At 44.1% G+C, this 19056-nt stretch overlaps 1 protein-coding gene across 3 annotated transcripts in view; it reads right to left on the bottom strand.

The window, feature by feature from the left end:
• The window catches only part of LOC126078229 (UDP-glucuronosyltransferase 1-6-like), a 220496-nt gene that overhangs the window by 147039 nt on the left and 54401 nt on the right, over positions 1–19056 (bottom strand). Inside the window, exon 1 of one of the 3 annotated variants that reach the window (XM_049888494.1) lies at positions 12940–13800. The exons of the other annotated variants lie outside the window; for them this stretch is intronic. Within the exon in view, the coding sequence (XP_049744451.1) occupies positions 12940–13800 (861 nt within the window). Of the gene's footprint in view, positions 1–12939; positions 13801–19056 lie in introns of those variants that run through there. 3 annotated transcript variants of the gene reach the window in all.

The following is a 19056-nucleotide window of genomic DNA, read 5'->3' as shown; positions in this document are numbered from 1 at the left end:
CTGCTTGCATGGGTGTTGATTGTGGATCCAAGTAAAAGGAAATCCTCGACAACTGGCAGTTAGAATGTGAAAGGTGGAAACAAAGGGAACAGAAGAGGAGAGTGAAAAAATAAAAGAGGGGAGAAAGTGTAGAAATTACAAATGGTGGGAAAGTTGCAGGGTGAACGATAGGGAGGGTGGCGACCTGTGTCCTATCTGCTCATCTCGTGGCTGAGGGTGGCCCAAGAGGGTGTTGACTGTGGAAAGTAGGCTAAGTGAAAGGTGGTTCCTTCAATTCTGGAATGGACTTGCGCAGAGCTAGTCACGCACAACCACACAGCCACACAGCCGAGTTGGCACTAGAGGGCCTGTCGTAACTCACCACCTTGGAGAAGGAAGCATGCTTCCTGGGTGGGAAGGAGAAGAAGCTTGAGGAACAGGGCTCAAGGGGCTACCTGGCACACAGGACTGACCCCAGGGAGGCAGCCAGGATGCAAATGCATTTTTCAGGGCGTGGGAAGACTGCTCAGGGTCAGCTGGCTGCAGGCTTTCAGGGCTCCCTCCTGAGGAGGGGCGCCTGCACGGTGTCCTGCTCACAATGATCAGAGTCAGCACATGGCAGCATCCAGTCTGTGTCTAGACATCAGGAAGACCCCAAACCTGTTGCCATCAAGAGGACGCCTACTAATGGCAATGCTATCGGACAGAATACAACCGCCCAATAGGGTTTCCAAGGCTGTAATCTTTACAGAAGCTCACTGCCACATCTTTCTCCCATGGTTCAAACCATTGACCTTTTGTTAGCAGCTGAGCACTTAACCACTGCATCACCAGGGCTCTTTGCCTACCATATGGGCTAACTCAAAAATTGTTAGCTGTGCTGATGTTTTTCATTGCCATTGTTGTGGACCGAATTCTGCTCCCCAAAAAAGATAAGTTGAAGTCCTAAACCCTGTACTGTGAGCGTGACCTGGTTTAGAGGGATCATTGGAGATGTTATCAGTTAAGTTAACATGAGGTCCTACTGGAGTACGGTGGGTACTCATCCAATATGGCTGGTGCCCTTATGAAAGAGGAGAAGGGACACAGACACACATACACAAAGAGGGAAAACAGCCATGAGCTGATGCATGCAGAGACAGGAGTGATCCACAAGCCAAGAAATGATGAGAATCATCAGCTGTTACCAGACTGAGAAAGAGGCATGAAACACATTCTTCCTCAGAGCCTCAAAGGGAATCAACATGGCTGAAACCCTAATTTCTGACTTCTAGCCTGTAGAACTAGTAATAATAAATTTCTGTTCTTGGGTTCTCTGGGTGGTGCAAATGGTTAGGTGTTCAACTATTAGTTGAAAAGTTGGCAGTTTGAGCTTACCAGACACACCTGGGAAGACAGGCCTCGTGATCTGATTCCGAAAGGTCACAGCCTTGAAAACCCTGTGGAGCAGTTCTACTCTGCACACGCAGAGTTGCCATAACAGCAATTAACAAGTCCATATTCAATCACGTACAAGATCTGGGCTTGGACAGAGACCTACATCTGGGAGGCATCTTCGAGGAAAGGCACACTCGGAAGGAAGCTGCCCCTTCCAGAACATGAATAGCTCTGGGACTCGTTACACTTCTAACCACAAGGCATTAGTCAAACATGAGAATGGTGAACAAACACCTTTTAAAAGGCCTGCTTAGTGCCTTGCTTTTTCTCCTCCATTCTATGCCTCAGTCAAGTTCTCAAATGTCACAGGACAGACAGGTGGAGCAGACAGAACAGGTGGGCAGATGCAGATGGGGCAGGAACAGCGACAGTTGGTTAGAGCAGGAAAGTCAAAGAGGTAGGGCAGTGGGAAGGGAGGACATCAGCATTTTTGATACTCCCAAAGTTAATATTTGTCCTCTTGTCTAGGAATTTGTGCCTAAAAGAGAAGCATGCATGAAGTTGAAGAAGTCCTGGTGGTGCAATGGTTAAATGTTTGGCTGCTACCCAAAAGGTCAGCGGTTCAAATCCACAGCCGCTCATTGGGAGAAATATTTGACAGTGTGCTTCTGAAAAGATCACAGCCTTGTAAATCCTAGGGAGGAGTTTATTTTGTCCTATAAGGTCACTATGGGTCAAAATTGACTTAAAAGCAACGGGTCTTTGGACATGAAATGGCGGAGACCCTCATGGGCAGGCAGGAGCCTTGGGTTTGGTTCTGGCGTTTCCACTGTGCATTTTTTCAGGAACACAAGAAGATGGGCTTCCACCCTTCCTGCCCTGGCCCAGGTCCCTCCTCTGCAGCTCTCTCTGCACAGGGGGGAGCCTGTGACTAGGGGGCCTGGATATGGCTGCCTGGGAATAAACAGGACCAGGTGTGACTGATTTTCAGAAGTGGGAAAAGGACAGGAGGAAGGAAGATCAGCAAAAGATTAAAAGCTTTGCTCATTGAAGGACACTATCAGAGACTGGAAAGACAACCCACATGATGGAAAAAATATATATATCATATGCCTGATAAAGGACTTGTACCTAGAATATATAAAGGACTTCCACAACTTAACAATCAAAAGACCAACAATCCAACAAAAAAAAAGGGGGGGGGGACTTGACTAGGTATTTCTCCAAAGAAGATATATAAATGGCCGACAAGCACATGAAAAGATGCTCAAGCACATTAGTCATTAGAAATGCAAATCAAAACCACAATGAGATACCACTTCACACCCACTAGGACCCTTATAATAATAATTTTTTAAAGTGGAAAATAACAAATGTTGCAAGCAAGGATATGGAGAAATTGGAACCTTCAGAAACTGGATGTGATAAAAAAGGATGTAGTGTTATGTGAAAGTCTGACAGCTCCTCAAAAAGCTAAGCATTGAAATACCATATTACCTAGCAATTCCATGTCTGGTTATATACGCAAGAATTGAAAATAAGTGTTCAAACAAGAACTTGTACACAAATGCTCATAGCAACTATATCCACAAGCCAAAAGGTAAAACACTTCAAATACCCACCAGGAGATGACTAACCAAAAAAAAAAAAAAAATCCTTTGCCTTTGAGTAGACTTTGACTCATAGTGACCGTACAGGACAGAGAACTGCCCCGTAGAGCTTCCAAGGAGTGGTTGGTGTATTCAAACTGCCGACCTTTTGGTTAGCATCCAAACTCCTAACCACTGCACACTTGGGCTCCAAGAGATGAATGGATAAACTAAATGGTCTATGCATACAATGGAATATTACTTGGCAGTAAAAGGGAATGAAGTTATGATACATGCTACAACATAGATAAACCTTGAAAACAGTATGCTAACTAAAAGAAAAAAAAAATCAGAAGCACTCCAGTTGACTCTGACTCATGGCAGCAGTGTGTGTGTGTCAGAGTAGAAGTGAAAGACACCAGACATAAAAGGCCACATATTGCATGATTCCATTTATATGAAATATAGAATGGGCAAATCCATGGAGACAGAAAGCACATGAGTGTTTGTCAGGGGAGGGAGAAAGGGAGTGGGGAGTGACTGCCTAAAGGGCATAAGGTTTCCGCTTTGGGGTGAGAAAAATGTCCTACAACTAAATAAAGGTGATAGTTGCACAAAAATGTGAATGTACTGAATGCCACTGAATTGTTCACTTTATAACAGTTAAATGGTGAATTTTGTATGTGTTTTACCACAATAAAAAAAATGGTGCAGCCACTTTGGAAAACAACCTGGCCGTTCCTCAAATGATTAAACATATAGTTACCATACAGCCCGGTAACTCCACTCCTAGATACATACCCAAGAAAAGTGAAAACATAAGTCCACACAAAAAAACTTATACACAAATGTTCAGACCAGCATTATTCATAATAGCTCAAAAGTGAAAACAAGCCAAATGTCCATCAACTGATGAGTAGATAAATAAAATGTTGCACTATCAACAGAATGAACTATTATTCAGTGAGAGGAAAAGGGGCTTTGCATGGTTGAACATGGCTGCCCTTATGCTTTCTGTTAGTTCACTGCTGTTTTCCAAGCCCCTGTTACGTGGCCAGGCTAAGGCAGACTTGTATAACTCCCTGGCTTATAGCTACTTTTCTCCTTGACCACTATAAAGCCTCCACCCCAGGACACCTTACCACACCCCATCCCCATTGCTGGTTGTGGAGCTACACTCTGGTCCTTTGGCTGCCAGGGACTGCATCGTGTAAGTCGTCCTAATAAAAGTCCTTTCAGCCACACTACAGTTGCCCACCTATTTCTTCAATCCCTCGACACTCTCCATTTTGGAGGCAAACTTCAAGTTGCTGGTCCAAGTGAACCAGGAGACTGAAGAAATGGCGAGTGGGGGTGGGGCATCCATGGAGGAAATTCCGGGCTGGCCAGTGACCTCCATGTGGGGAGAATTTGCCAATATGCTTCATGCATGCTGTGTGCCTCATTAGTATGGGGACACCTCCAAAACACCAAGTGGGAGAGCATGGCTCTGGAAAGATGCATGACTTCATAAGTGTAGAAAGGAAGCTAGATAAGTAGTGGTGGCTATGAGATAGCCACTTCTCTGTGCAGTCCGGCTGGCCACAGACACCCAGCTAGGTGCTGAAGAACCCATAAGAGCCCTGCAGGAAGAACTGCAGGTACAAAAAGGTGTACAGCAGTCCTGGCTGGCAATGACACCATCTACAACAGAACTGCACCATCTTCACCGTCGTTATTATGCTTGAGCCCATCTTTGCATCCACTATGTTAATCCATCTTGTCAAGGGTCTTCCTCTTTTTTGCTGACCCTCTACTTTATGCCCCACGTGTCTGTCAGTTTGTTGTACTGTGGGGGCTTGTGTGTAGCTGTGATGCTTGAAGCTATGCCACCAGTATTCAGATACCAGCAGGGTCACCCATGGAGGACACGTTTCAGCTGAGCTTCCAGACCAAGACAGACTAGGAAGAAGGACCTGGCAGTCTACTTCTGAAAAGCATTAGCCAGTGAAAACCTTATGAATAGCAGTGGAACATTGTCTGATATAGTGCTGGAAGATGAGCCCTCCAGGTTGGAAGGCACTCAAAAGATGACTGGGGAAGAGCCGACTCCTCAAAGTAGAGCCGACCTTAATGACATGGATGGAGTAAAGCTTTCAGGACCTTCATTTGCTGATGTGGCACGACTTAAAATGAGAAGAAAGAGCTGCAAAGATCCATTAATAATTGGAACCTAGAATGTGCAAAGTATGAATCTAGGAAAATTGGAAATTGTCAAAAATGAAATGGAACACATAAACATCGATATCCTAGGCATTAGTGAGCTGAAATGGACTGGTATTGGCCATTTTCAATCGGACAACCATATAGTCTATTCTGCTGGGAATGACAACTTGAAGAGGAATGGTGTTGCATTCATCGTCAAAAAGAACGTTTCAAGATCTATCCTGAACTACAACGCTGTCAGTGCTAGAATAATATCCATATGCCTACAAGGAAGACGAGTTAATACAACTATTCAAATTTAGGCACCAACAACTAGTGCCAAAGATGAAGAAATAGAAGATTTTTATCAGCTGCTGCAGTCTGAAATTGATGGAACATGCAATCAAGATGCGTTGATAATTACTGGCCATTGGAATGCGAAAGTTGGAAACAAAGAAGGATTAGGAGTTGGAAAATGTGGCCTTGGTGACAGAAATAATTCCGGAGATCAAATGATAGAATTTTGCAAGACCAACAACTTCTTCATTGTAAATACCTTCTTTTACCAACATAAATGGTGACTATACACATGGACCTCGCCAGATGGAACACACAGAAATCAAATTGACTACATCTGTGGAGACGATGGAAAAGTTCAATCTCATCAGTCAGAACAAGGCCAGGGGCCGACTGTGGAACAGACCATCAATTGCTCATATGCAAGTTCAAGCTGAAACTGAAGAGAATCAGAGCAAGTCCATAAGAGCCAAAATATGACCTAGAGTATATCCCACATGAATTAAGAGACCATCTCAAGAATAGATTTGACGCATTGAACACTAGTGACCAAAGACCAGACGAGTTGTGGAATGACATCAAGGACATCATCCATGAAGAAAGCAAGAGGTCACTGAAAAGACAAGAAAGAAAGAAAAGACCAAGATGGATGTCAGAGGAAGCTCTTAAACTTGCTTTTGAGCGTCGAGCAGCTAAAGCAAAAGGAAGAATTGATGAAGTAAAAGAACTAAACACAAGATTTCAAAAGGCGTCTCAAGAAGACAAAGTAAAGTATTATAATGACATGTGCAAAGTGGTGGAGATGGAAAACCAAAAGGGAAGAACACGCTCGGTGTTTCTCAAGGTGAAAGAACGGAAGAAAAAATTCAAGCCTTGAGTTGCAATAGTGAAGGATTCCATGAGGAAAATATTAAATGATGCAGGAAGCATCAAAAGAAGATGGAAGGAATATACATTGTCATTATACCAAAAAGAATTAGTCGATATTCAACCATTTCAAGAGGTGGCATATGATCAGGAACCGATGGTACTGAAGGAAGAAACCCAAGGTGCTCTGAAGGCATTGGCGAAAAACAAGGCTCCAGGAATTGAGGAAATATCAATTGAGATGTTTCAACAAACAGATGCAGCTCTGGACATGCTCACTCGTCTATGCCAAGAAACATGGAAGACAGCTTCCTGGCCAGCTGATTAGAAGAGACCCGTATTTATGCCTATTCCCAAGAAAGGTGATCCAACCGAATGTGGAAATTATAGAATAATATCATTAATATCACACGCAAGCAAAATTTTGCTGAAGATCATTCAAAAACGGCTGCAGCAGTGTATTGATAGGGAACTGCCAGAAATTCAGGCCGGTTTCAGAAGAGGACGTGGAACCAGGGATATCATTGCTGATGTCAGATGGATCCTGGCTGAAAGCAGAGAATACCAGAAGGATGTTTACCTGCATTTTATTGATTATGCAAAGGCACTCGACTGTGTGGATCATAACAAACTATGGATAACACTGGGAAGAATGGGAATTCCAGAACACTTAATTGTGTTCATGAGGAACCTTTACATAGATCAAGACACAGTTGTTAAGACAGAACAAGGGGATACTAATTGGTTTAAAGTCAGGAAAGGTGTACAGCAGGGTTGTATTCTTTCACCATACCTATTTAATCTGTATGCTGAACAGATAATCCGAGAAGCTGGACTATATGAAGAAGAACGGGGCATCAGGATTGGAGGAAGACTCATTAACAACCTGCGTTATGCAGATGACACAACCTTGCTTGCTGAAAGTGAAGAGGACTTGAAACACTTACTAATAAAGATCAAAGACCACAGCCTTCAGTATGGATTACACCACAACATAAAGAAAACAAAAATCCTCACAACTGGACCAGTGAGCGACGTCATGATAAACGGAGAAAAGATTGAAGTTGTCAAGGATTTCATTTTACTTGGATCCACAATCAACGCCCATGGAAGCAGCAGTCAAGAAATCAAAAGATGCATTGCACTGGGCAAATCTGCTGCAAAGGACCTCTTCAAAGTGTTGAAAAGCAAAGATGTCACCCTGAGGACTAAGGTGTGCCTGACCCAAGCCATGGTATTTTCAGTCACATCATATGCATGTGAAAGCTGGACAATGAATAAGGAAGACCGAAGAAGAGTTGACGCCTTTGAATTGTGGTGTTGGCGAAGAATATTGAATATACCATGGACCCCCAAAGGAATGAACAAATCTGTCTTGGAAGAAGTGTGACCAGAATGCTCCTTAGAGGCAAGGATGGTGAGATTGCGTCTTACATACTGTGGACATGTTGTCAGGAGGGATCAGTCTCTGGAGAAGGACATCATGCTTGGCAGAGTACAGGGTCAGCGAAAAAGAGGAAGACCCTCAATGAGGTGGATTGACACAGTGGCTGCAACAAGGGCTCAAGCATAGCAACGATTGTGGGGATGGCGCAGGACAAGGCAGTGTTTCATTCTATTGTGCATAGGGTCTCTGTGAGTCGGAGCAGACTGGACGGCACCTAACAACAATAACAACAACAATCTACTTTACCAAGTATGATGTCCTTCTCCAGGGACTGGTCCTTCCTGAAAACACGTCCAAATTTTGTGGGAGGTAGTCTTGCCATCCTTGCTCCCAAGAGGCATTCTGCTTGTACACTTTCCAAGACAGATTTGTTCATTCTTTCAGCAGTCCATGGTATATTCGATATTCTTCTCCAACACCACAATTCAAAGGCGTCAATTTTTCATACATGCTGTGTTAGATCTGGCCAAGGCTTTCTTTACTGTTCCTGTAGCCCAGCCCACACAGGACCGGTTTGCCTTCACCTGGGAGGGGCAGAAATGGATATTTCAAGTGCTCCTCCCCCACGCCCAAGGATATCTACACAGTTCCACTATTTGCCATGGTTTGGCTGTTAGAGATCTGACTCTTTTCCCCTTCCCCGCTGCTGTCCATTGATTTCATTACATTGATGACATCATGTTAACTGCTGAAGATTTTTTTCCATTACAAAAGAACCAACACTCCCCTGTCTTTCCTCAATATCGCCATCCATCTCCCTCAAAGTCTTCCTCTCTCATAGTGGGCTCAACTCTGTGTTCCACTGCCAATGGGTGATAATATAAAATACCACTAACTGGTTGCAATATAAACACCCCAGCTGGAAGGCAGGAGCATAGCCCCCTCCTAACGGCACCCGATGGCTGTGTGGCCACTACTCGTGCCCCTGGTTACCATAAGACTTGATAGGGTGCTGCACTTTGGGGTCACCCTATACTGCAGAGACTGTCAAGAAAACTATACCAAAACCTCTGAATTACTGCATAGTTAAGGCCAGGTGGGCCTTTTCCACCAGTATGATTACCTTTTGACTGTTTTTATTCCCCCTATGGGGTCCTTAGAAGTAATGAGACAAATTGAAGCCTTAACTAATTTTACTAAAGATGTCCTGAATGACAGCAGATAAGTTTGTGGCTATTAATTGCTAAAACCACCCAAATAAGGAAGGTAGCCCTTCAAAACTGAATGGATCTGGACATTCTAACAGCCATTCAAGGTGGGATATGTGCCATAATAAAGACTGAATGTTATACCTATATACCATAGTACCACCAGGACATAACTGATCTGTTAGGCCACAAGAAGAAACTGATAGAAACCCTGGACACACCTGATGGCTGGTCTGCTTTGGCTGCCTGGTTTTCCTATTTCCTCTCTAGTTGGCATGATGCTTTGATGGGTCTTGTTCTTTTCCTGAGTATAGGGATTGTCTGTCGTGTTTATCTATACTGCTGGTGTGGTCTGTGCCTCCAGCTACAGCAAAACTGTCTGTCCCAACAGTGACACCTTCTCTTGGGGCCCTCAGAGACTTTGCGGGAGAGGGGGAATGTGTGAGATTTTATGAAATGGCCTTGAGGGTGGACTGAAGGGGAAAACAGGGTTCAGGAAGCCTAACATGGCTGCCCTCGTGCTTTCTGTTTGTTCACAGCTCTTTCTGTTAGTTCACTGCTGTTTTCCAATCCCAGTTTTGTTACCTTGCTGAAGCAGTCTTGTAACTCCATGGCTTGAAGCCACTTTTGTCCTTGACCACTATAAAATTTCCACCCTGCCTATTGCTGGGTACAGAGATCTGCATGGTCTTTGGGCGAGCAGGGACCACCTTGTTTGTAAGAGGTCCTTGTCAAATTCTTATGTCACCACACTGGATTTGCCTGCCTCTTTCTTCAGTCTCTTGGCACCTTCCAATTTTGGAGGCAAATTTCAAGTTACTGGTCCATGCCTGGACATTTGGTAATAAAAAGTAATGCTACAAATGCAAAAAAAGGTAGTCACATATCACATGATTTAATTCATATGAAATATCCAGAATAGGCAAATTCATAAAGACAGAAAGGAGATTAGTGGCTGTCAGGTGTTGGTAGAAGGTGGGAATAAGGAGTGACTGCTAATGGATACGGTATTTCTTTTTGGAGTGACTGAAAATGTTCTAAAATTGTTTGTGATGGTGGTTGCACAGCTCAGTGAATATACCAAAGACCACGGAATTGTAAACTCTAAACAGGTGAATTCAATGGTGTCATGGATTGAATTGCATCTCTACGATCTTAATGAGATGGGATTAGTGGCAGTTATGTTAATGAGGCAGGAGTCATTTTAAGATTGAATTGTGTCTTCAGCCAATCTCTTGAGATATAGAAGAGAGAGGCAAACAGAGAGACAAAGTGACCGTATGCCACCATGAAAGCAACATCAGGAGCAGAGCACATCGTTTGGACCCGGGGCTCCTGCATGGAGAAGCTCCTAGACTAATGGAAGACTGAAGACAAAGACCTTCCTCCTGAGCCCAGAGAAAGCCTTCCCCTGGAGCTGACACCCTTAATTCAGACTTCTAGCCTACTAGGCTGTGAGAGAATAAACTTGTCTTTGTTAAAGCCATCCACTTGTGGTATTTCTCTTATACCAGCATTAGATGACTAAGACATATGATAAGTGAATTATCTCAATAAAGCTGTTTAAAAAAATTAACGTCATTCTCCTAGAATCACCTAAATTATTAATCAGCCAAGTTTCTAGTTTTTTGGATACTCATATTGAATGGAAACCCTGGTGACATAGTGGTTAAAAGCTAGAGCTCCCAACCAAAACGTCAACAGTTTGAATCCACCAGGCACTCCTTGCAAACCATATGGGGCAGTTCTACTTTTCCTATAGGGCCACTATGAGTCGATATCAACTCGATGGCAATGGTTTTTTTCTTTCTCTGATTTCATACTGAATGCTTTTTTTTTTTTTTTTTAACCCTGATTCACCCTAGCATTAGCCATTCTTCAGATAATTACTCCTTAACAGAAACACTCCTGCCAAGATCTTCCACATGTTGGTAATCTTCAGATAATGGGTCATAAAGATAAGTACACGGTTTTCAGAGAGAAGCACCACAGTAAAGGCATTGTAGACATTGGATTAAGTTGTATTTTTTAAAACTGCCTATTCAGAATGACTTGGCATTTTGGGGTTTTGTTCCCATGACTTGCCCAGAGTTCAACCTTCAGGTCAACCCATAAATGTTGAAATTTCAGCCTGGATGTGTTACTCGTAGAAAACCCTGTAAGGAGACAAGATGTGCTCAGAGGTGGGCACAGGACCGTTGCTGCCCCTACACCACCCACCTCGGACCCTGCTGGAGAGAAGACTCTAATGTTTACCTAAAATTTTTTTAGATCAGGATTTCTCAACTTCACCACTGTTAATTTTTTTTCAAAGGAGAATTGTTTGTTGCTGTGATGGGTATGTCCTGTGCATTGTAGGATATTTGGCAGCATCCTTGGCCTCTACCTACTAGTTGACAGTTGTTGTTGTTAGATGCCGTGAGCCAGTTCTGACTCGTAGCGACCCCATTCACAACAGAACGAGATAATACCCAGGCCTGCATCATTCTCAAAATTGTTGCAATGCTTGAGCCCACTGTTGCAGCCACTGTGTCAATCCATCTCATGGAGAGTCTTCTCTTTTGCTGACCTTCTACTTTGCCAAACATGATGTCGAGGGACTCATCCCTCCTCATAACATGTCCAAAGTATGTGACAGCAGCAGCCCTTAACTGTAACACCAGAAATATCTTCAGACATTGGCTCCTGGTGGGCAAAATCACCACCAGTTGAGAATCACTGATCTAGATGATTCTGGAACACAAAATGAGGAAACGAGAATAGAAGGTCTAGCCCTGAGAAACTGGAATCTAGTTTTTCTGAAAACGAAGAATCCCTGGTGGTACAGTGGTTAAGCACTCAGCTGCTAACCAAAAGGTTGGTGGTATGAACCCACCACCCATGTCGTGGGAGAAAGATGTGGCAGCCAGCTTCCATAAAGATTACCCACTGCCATCGAGTTGATTCCAAATCACAGTGACCCTGTAGGACAGAGTAGAACTGTTCCGTAGGATTTCCAAGGCTGTAAATCTTTACAGAAGCAGACTACCACATCTTTCTCCTGTGGAGCCACTGGTGAACTTGAACTGCCAACCTTCTAGTTGGCACGCAAGCATTTAACCACTGTGCCACTAGGGCTCCTTCTTTTCCTGACATAGGAGGCTTCTATTTCACACCCTTTGCTCCTTGGAACCAGTTCAATTCAGCTCATCATCTCTGCCCCTCTCTTTTCACAGTAGCTATAGCCATTATGCACCTTGTTAACAAGGAAATTAATAGATGTTAAAGCTGGGTAGTAAAGGTGTTTGGAGCCTATCTGATGTTTTCCTCTGGTGAAAGTGCATTACAAAAGAGAATTCTGGTGTAAAACATAAGGAGTGGCCTGAAGGCTTTCAGAATTGCAATTACTCAAATACGCAATATATATTTTCATTTTCCAAAGTAACCCTGCCAACTCCAGGTCAGGGGGCCAGCAAACTTTCCTCTAAAGAGCCAAATAATAACTATGCAGGCGTTAGAGACCATATATGTCTCCGTCACATATTGTGTATGGTGTTCTTGCTGTTCAACAACCCTTTAAAAATGTAAAAACCACTCTCAGCTCTGGGTCATTCAAAACCAGGCCTCTGGCCAGATCTGGCCCACAGGCTGTAGTTTGTTGGTCCCTGACTTAGGGCCCAGGGCAACTGCATGGGACAGAGTTTCAGGAATGGGTTTTGACCTAAAATGTCCTCCCAGTTCTTGTTCCCTTGGGCAATCCTCCTCCTCTGTCTCCTCAACAGGCTGTATGGGCTCATTCTGTGATTCTGAGTCTCTCCCCAGATAACCTAACACCAGTCCTGTCTTCATCCAAATCCTCTGCATCACCTCAGTCTCAAATGTATTATCGCCCCCTCTACTCCCTACCTGGAGCCCCTTTCCCTTTTATTGGAAGGAAGACCACCATTTCTTCAGGCAGCCCTCCCAGGTGGGCTGGAGAGGCTGACTGAATAAGGAAAGACAGAGCACGTATGAATGATTTGTGTCTACTTTCTAAGAAACAGGGCAATCAAAAATAGGTAAAACCACCAACCTGAGCTAGACGTTCCACCTTCTTGCAGTTGGTCCCTCCAATGAAGACCATGTTGGGCATGACTGGCCTGGGGAACTCAAACACGAAGTCATACCTTAACAGCCAAATGGAGCCCTTCTGATATAAACTGACTAAGTCCACATCTCTCCTAAGGAGATCTGAGGCAAGATCCTGGTACTTCGAAAACAGAAGGTAAAGTAGAGGGGTCTCCAACAAATTAGCGAGGAAGTTGGCCACCCGTTGGCAGAAAGTCATCTGGTCTGAGAACTGAGTATAGTACCTGGGAATGTAGGACACGGGGCTTGGGCTTCCATTGAACTTGTACTCCAGGGCACATGGGAAGCCCCGGAAGAGGTACACAGAGGGCAGGCCCAGGTACTCAGCCAAGATCACACCACAGGGCAAGGCTGGGTCTGTGAAAAGGGCATCGAACTTACTCTCCTTGAGGAATTGCAGGGTCTCCGAGTTCTTCAGGAGGCTCTCGCAGTTGGTAAAGTACATGTTGATAACAATCATGATATTCCTATACTCTGTTTGAGGGGTGCTCAGGTAAGATCTCTCAGCAAAATGGCTGTTTCCAAAAGAGCGGTATCGGTCCTTCATCTCTTCCTGGGGGTACGGCACTGGATAGAGTTTTCTTGTGTAGTATTTGGATTCCCTCAGAAGCAAATTCACTTCTGGCACCAACACCACAATGTCGTGTCCCCTCTCGCTGAGAAGCTCAACTATCTCCTTCATACTAAGCCAGTGGCTTCCATCCTGAGGAACAACCAGCAGCTTCTCACCTCCAGTCACACCCCAAAGTGCTAATAAGAAAACCCCAGCAGAAGCCCTCTGAAATGCTTGCAGAAGGAAGGCCATGCTGGAGGGAGTGAAAGTGAAATAATGATGATGATGAATCGTTCACACTGCCTAAACCACAGGCTTCCTGGCTATTTCCCTAAACTAACCAGTATTCTTCCCAAACACAGCCTACCTCTCCCTTGCTCTGAATTTTGCCTTTTGATATGAAAAAAGCCAAACTAATATTTAACTATCTCTAAGCACACAGGTAACTTGGGCCAATGAGGTTCCTTATCAGCTTGTTCCTGAGCTTCCGGGTTTATTTCTCTCTTTGTCCCCACCTATCTGCCTCTCCCTCTCCAAAGAGTCAGGGTGGCAGTTTGAGGACAAGTTGGGAAGGCCTCTGGAGGCCTGCTGCTACGCCACATCCTGAGCTCCCTAGATTCCACCTCGTCAGTCATGTCTACAAGTCAACAGCTATCAGTGTGTATCAAATTTCTTATCAACTTTTCTCAGAGCAAAAAGGAAGAGTTACCCTAACAGATTCTACACTACAAAATGGAGTTGCCCACCTCAAGTTCTGGGGATCACAATGATGGCAAGATTGAAAGGTGCGCTGAGGGATGCGGAGTGGATGGAAGGAGTCAGATAGAACTTCCTGCCCACACTTGTATAAGCCATTGCTGTTGGTAGGACTTCTCTTTCCTGCAGCAAATCTAACCCTCACAGGTCTACCTCTGTTCTTAATTGCTGTCAAGTCAAATCCAACTCATGGACACCCCACGTGTCACAGAGTAGAACTGAGCTCCGTAGGGTTTTCTTGGCTTTAATCTTTACCGAAGCACTCCCCAGGGGGTGCAAACATTTAAGTTTTCAACTACTGACCAGAAGATTGGCAGTTTCAACCCTCCCAGAAGTGCCTTGGACAGCAGGTCTGGTGATGTGCTTCTGAAAGGCCAAAGTCTGGAAAACCCTAAGGAGCAGTTCTACTCTGCACATGTAGGGTATGAACTGAAAGGTCCTTTGGTAGCCAAAAAGTAGTTCCTGAAAACAGGCTCAATGAGCCAACCCTGCCCTGGGAAAGCGATGAGTGGGGAGGAAGAAGGGGGAGTGGGAGGGGGAGATGGAGAGGGAGAGATGAGAGAGAAAGAGATGGAGTGAGGGAGAGATGAGAGTGAAAGAGAGAGAGAGAAGCAGTAAAAAGGAACAGAAGAGAAGGTGAGAAAATAAAAGGGCAGTCAGTGTAGAAATCACACGGGAAAGTCACAGGGTAAAAGACAGGGAGGGTGGGTGACCTGTTTTCTACCTGCTCATTTCATGCCTGAAGGTAGCCCAAGAAGGTGGTGATTGTGGAAAGCAGGCTGTCTAAGTGAAAGGTGGTTCCTACAATTCTGAAACAGACTTTCCCGGAGCTAGTCGCCCACACCCACACAGCCACACAACCACACAGCTGGGCTGCTATGCAAGGGTTGGTTCTAACCTAGCCCCTTGGAGCAGGATGTATGCTGCCTGGACAGGAAGGAGAAGAACTACCCCTGCACAGTGCTGATGCCGGGAATCCAGCCAGGATGGAAATGCATTGTGGAGGGCATGGGCAGGGTATGGAGGCTGCTCAGTGCCAGCTGGCTGCGGGCCTCCAAGGCTGCCTCCTGGGGAGGAGTGCCTGCAGGGTGTCCTGCTCACAGTGATCAGGGTCAGCAGGTGGCAACATCCTGGTCTGGATCTACACAGCAGAACGACTTCCAAAGCCATTGCCTTCGAGTGTATTGCGACTCATAGCGACCCTATAGGACAGAGTAGAACTGCCCCATACAGTTTCCAAAGAGTGGTTCTTAGATTCAAACTGCCAACCTTTTGGTTAGTAGTTGAGCTCTTAACAACTGTACCACCAGGGCTCCAGTGCCCAAGACGACAGAGTAATACAGCCCCATATGGTTTCCAAGGCTATAATCTTTTCGGAAGCAGACTGTTACATCTTTCCTCAGCGGAGCAGCTGGTGGTTTGTAACTGCCAAACTTTTGGCTAGCAGCCAAGCACTTAACCACTGTGCCATCAGGGCTCCTTTCAGCAAGACCTGAGGACAGTCCAAAGGAAGCACGGTGCAGGTCCCTGAAGCTGGCAGGAGCGAGGTAGGACTTTGAGAACAGGACGTGGAGGGAGGGCAGCACCAGCCAGGTGTGGAGAGGAGAAAGAAAAGGCACTACAGACCCCAGGTTCTTCAGGCCAGGCCCCCCTGTGTGAGTGTGTCCCCCTAAAATGGAGTTTCATAAGGACTCAAGGAAACCTAGCAGGTCAGGGACCTTGGCATTGATGTAGGCGCTGCCCTAGAGTAACAAAACATCAAAGATAGTGGGGGTTACTAATTGAGAACAAAATTTTTCCCGATCTCAACTTATTTTGATCTCCTGAGGCCCTGTTGAAGACATGCATCCATTTTTTACTTAGTTTAGATACCCAAGAAACCTTTTAGGAAGAGATCTTTCATCCAAAAGGAAATGTCAAATAAAAGTTTCATAAACAGGAGGATCGCTATTAGACTTGCCTGAAACCAACCAATCAATTGGCTCTTGTGGAATAGAAAATACTACAAATGAAGAGGGCTGCTGTTATCTCAAAGCACTTAGCTTGCAAACACAAGAGAGTCACTCCCTTATTTTACTCAGTTCTGCAGATTTCCTGTCTTCTGTACCTAAAAGCATATGGGTCACCATGTCTACTGATGTTGGTCAGGTCCTATCAGTTGAAAAAATTAACATTCAAACAGACACCTCTATACCTTTACCTGAAAATTTCACAGTACCCTTTAAAAAGAAAAGCTAGAGAAGGGTTTAACCCAATAATTCAAGACTTTCTAACTAAAGCTTTCTAATTTAATAATTTCTCCCACTAGTCTCTGCAATAATTCTGTTTTTCCTGTTAAGAAACCTAATAATCAGGGCTGGAGACTTGTACAGGACCTATGTGCCGTTAACTGTATACTAATTCCTAGATTCTGCATAGTCCCCAATCTGCACTTACTTCTTTGTAATGTACCCCCTGAAGCAACACACTTCACAGTAGTCAAACTTTGAAATGCCCTTTTTTTCAGCATCCTCGTTCATGCAGACAGCTAATACTTATTTGCTTTCACTTGAGAGGACCAATTATTCACGTGGACTGTAATGCCCCAGGGTTCACCAAGTCTCCCACCTACTTGACTCAGATTTTACATGTTGATGTACAACCTTTACAATTTACGCAAAGTTCCACATTATTACAATACGTGGATGACTTACGGTCTATCCCAGCTCTCAACAGGCATGTCTCACAGCTAATATTCTGTTGTTACAACATTTGGCCACAAGAGGGCACAAAGCCTCCAAAGAAAAAATTGAAATTAGCTCAAATTTTGTTTAAATATTTTTGTTTGTTTAAATACTTGAGGCATGTCTTTTCAGCAAAAGAAATCACTATGGACCCCAAACGAAAAGAAGCTATCATATCTTATCATGTCTCCACTACAAAAAAAGCAACTGAGGGGATTTTTAGGATTCTGCAGTTATTGCAGAGCTAGAAAACCTAAGTTTTCTTTGTTAGCTCAATCCATGTACCAAATTTTCAAAGGTTCTGAACCTGACTCAACGTTCTGAAGATGGCCAAAAAGCCAACACTGAACTATAACCAAAACAAAACAAACTAGTTGTCGAATCAATTCCCACTCATAGTTACATTTTGGGACACAGTAGAACTGCCCCATAGACTCTACCAGAGCAGCTGGTGGATTCAAACATCAAACATTTTGGTTAGCAGCCGAACTCTTAACCACTACGCCACCAAGGCTTTAACAAGCACCCCTGCTCTAAGGCTTCCTGATTATAATTTATACCTTCTACTTTTTATCCAGAAACTTCTGGGAATGCTTTAGAAGTCCTCAGTGAAAAACACAGAGGACCACAGAGGCCCACCGTTATTAGGCCATTGAATTAGACCCTGTTTTTAGGGGCTGCCCACCTTGCTTCAGAGCAGTTGCTGCAACTGCTAGACTACTTGAGGCCATAGCAGATATAGTTCTAGGAAATTGTCTTGACACTTATGTCCCTCATGTGGTGTCAGCCATCCGAAATTCGACATTAACTCAACATCTCTCAGGTAGTAGGCTGACTTCTTATGATGTACTCCTTTTAGCAGCTTGTAATATTTGGTTACATACTCTCTGGGTCTGGCTATGTCGCTGCCTCTACCTCTACCTAATGATGATGACAACCAACCCCATTACATTCAGTGAACCTTACTGAACAGCTTTTGTCTTCTAGACAAGATTTACAAGAAAACCCATCATCAGTACTGATTTAGTTCTATTGGTTGATGGGTCATATTTAAAGCCTGAACATATCAGCTCTCATTACCAGGGAGGATATGCCATGACCACTTCCACTGGGGTCCTCTAAGATGGTACCCTTCCTGAAGTCACTTCACATCAACAGGCTGAAGCAATCAGCCTGTTGCAAGAGGTCTTATAAACTGCCTTCTGAATGATCAGTGTACATAGAATCTAGATATGTTCTTGGAATTACTCATGATTTTGGCAAGTTATGGAAACAAAGAGGATTGTTAACATCTTCTGGTGTTCAACTTAAAATGGTCCTTTAGAAGCAGACCGCCTGGAAGCCCTCTTGCTCCTCTCTGAGATCATTGTAATTAAAATTCAAGAGCATCAGCCAAAAGAGGTTCCACAAACAGGAAATTAAAGGAAACAGCATGGCTGATAGAACAGCTTCCCAAACACCGTTTAAGAACATCACCCTCCTTCATGATTCTGATGATTCCACTCACGAGCATGAGGAAAAGGAGGGATAGTTAATAGAAATAAAACAATCATGGCACCTGTAAACTATTGCCCATAAAAATCTGACCCAAAAGAAATTTCAAAGTCACTTTATAAACACCAACAATTAAACTGACAAATTAAATTAAGGAATGGGAGCAGGCGAGCTGTCATCAGGTTTCAACCACTGGACTGTGCAGCAGGCCTAATAAAAAACCCATTTTGCTGGAATGCTCACATGTCCCTATGGTTCAAAATTGCTGCCATGATAAGACAGGAATAGTGGCAGATGAACTAATCAGGGCTTTAGAATCCCGTTGATGGGGATATTGTTCTGCCACGGTAGAACACGTTTTTTCTCAGTTTTGAAGATCGCACTCCGTCTTTGTTTCCATCCTGTTAATGCTTTGCAAAAACTTTTAACAGTTCTGTATGGTCCCTCACCTCAGGGCACTGCTTTGGATGACGAACAACCTTTTAATATGCTTATAGAAAACCAGAGTGACCTTAAAGGATTTATCTGAACATCA

This window comes from Elephas maximus, chromosome 6 (genome assembly GCF_024166365.1).
Source record: "Elephas maximus indicus isolate mEleMax1 chromosome 6, mEleMax1 primary haplotype, whole genome shotgun sequence".
Lineage (NCBI taxonomy): Eukaryota > Metazoa > Chordata > Mammalia > Proboscidea > Elephantidae > Elephas > Elephas maximus.
This window is presented reverse-complemented; position numbering and strand designations above follow the sequence as displayed.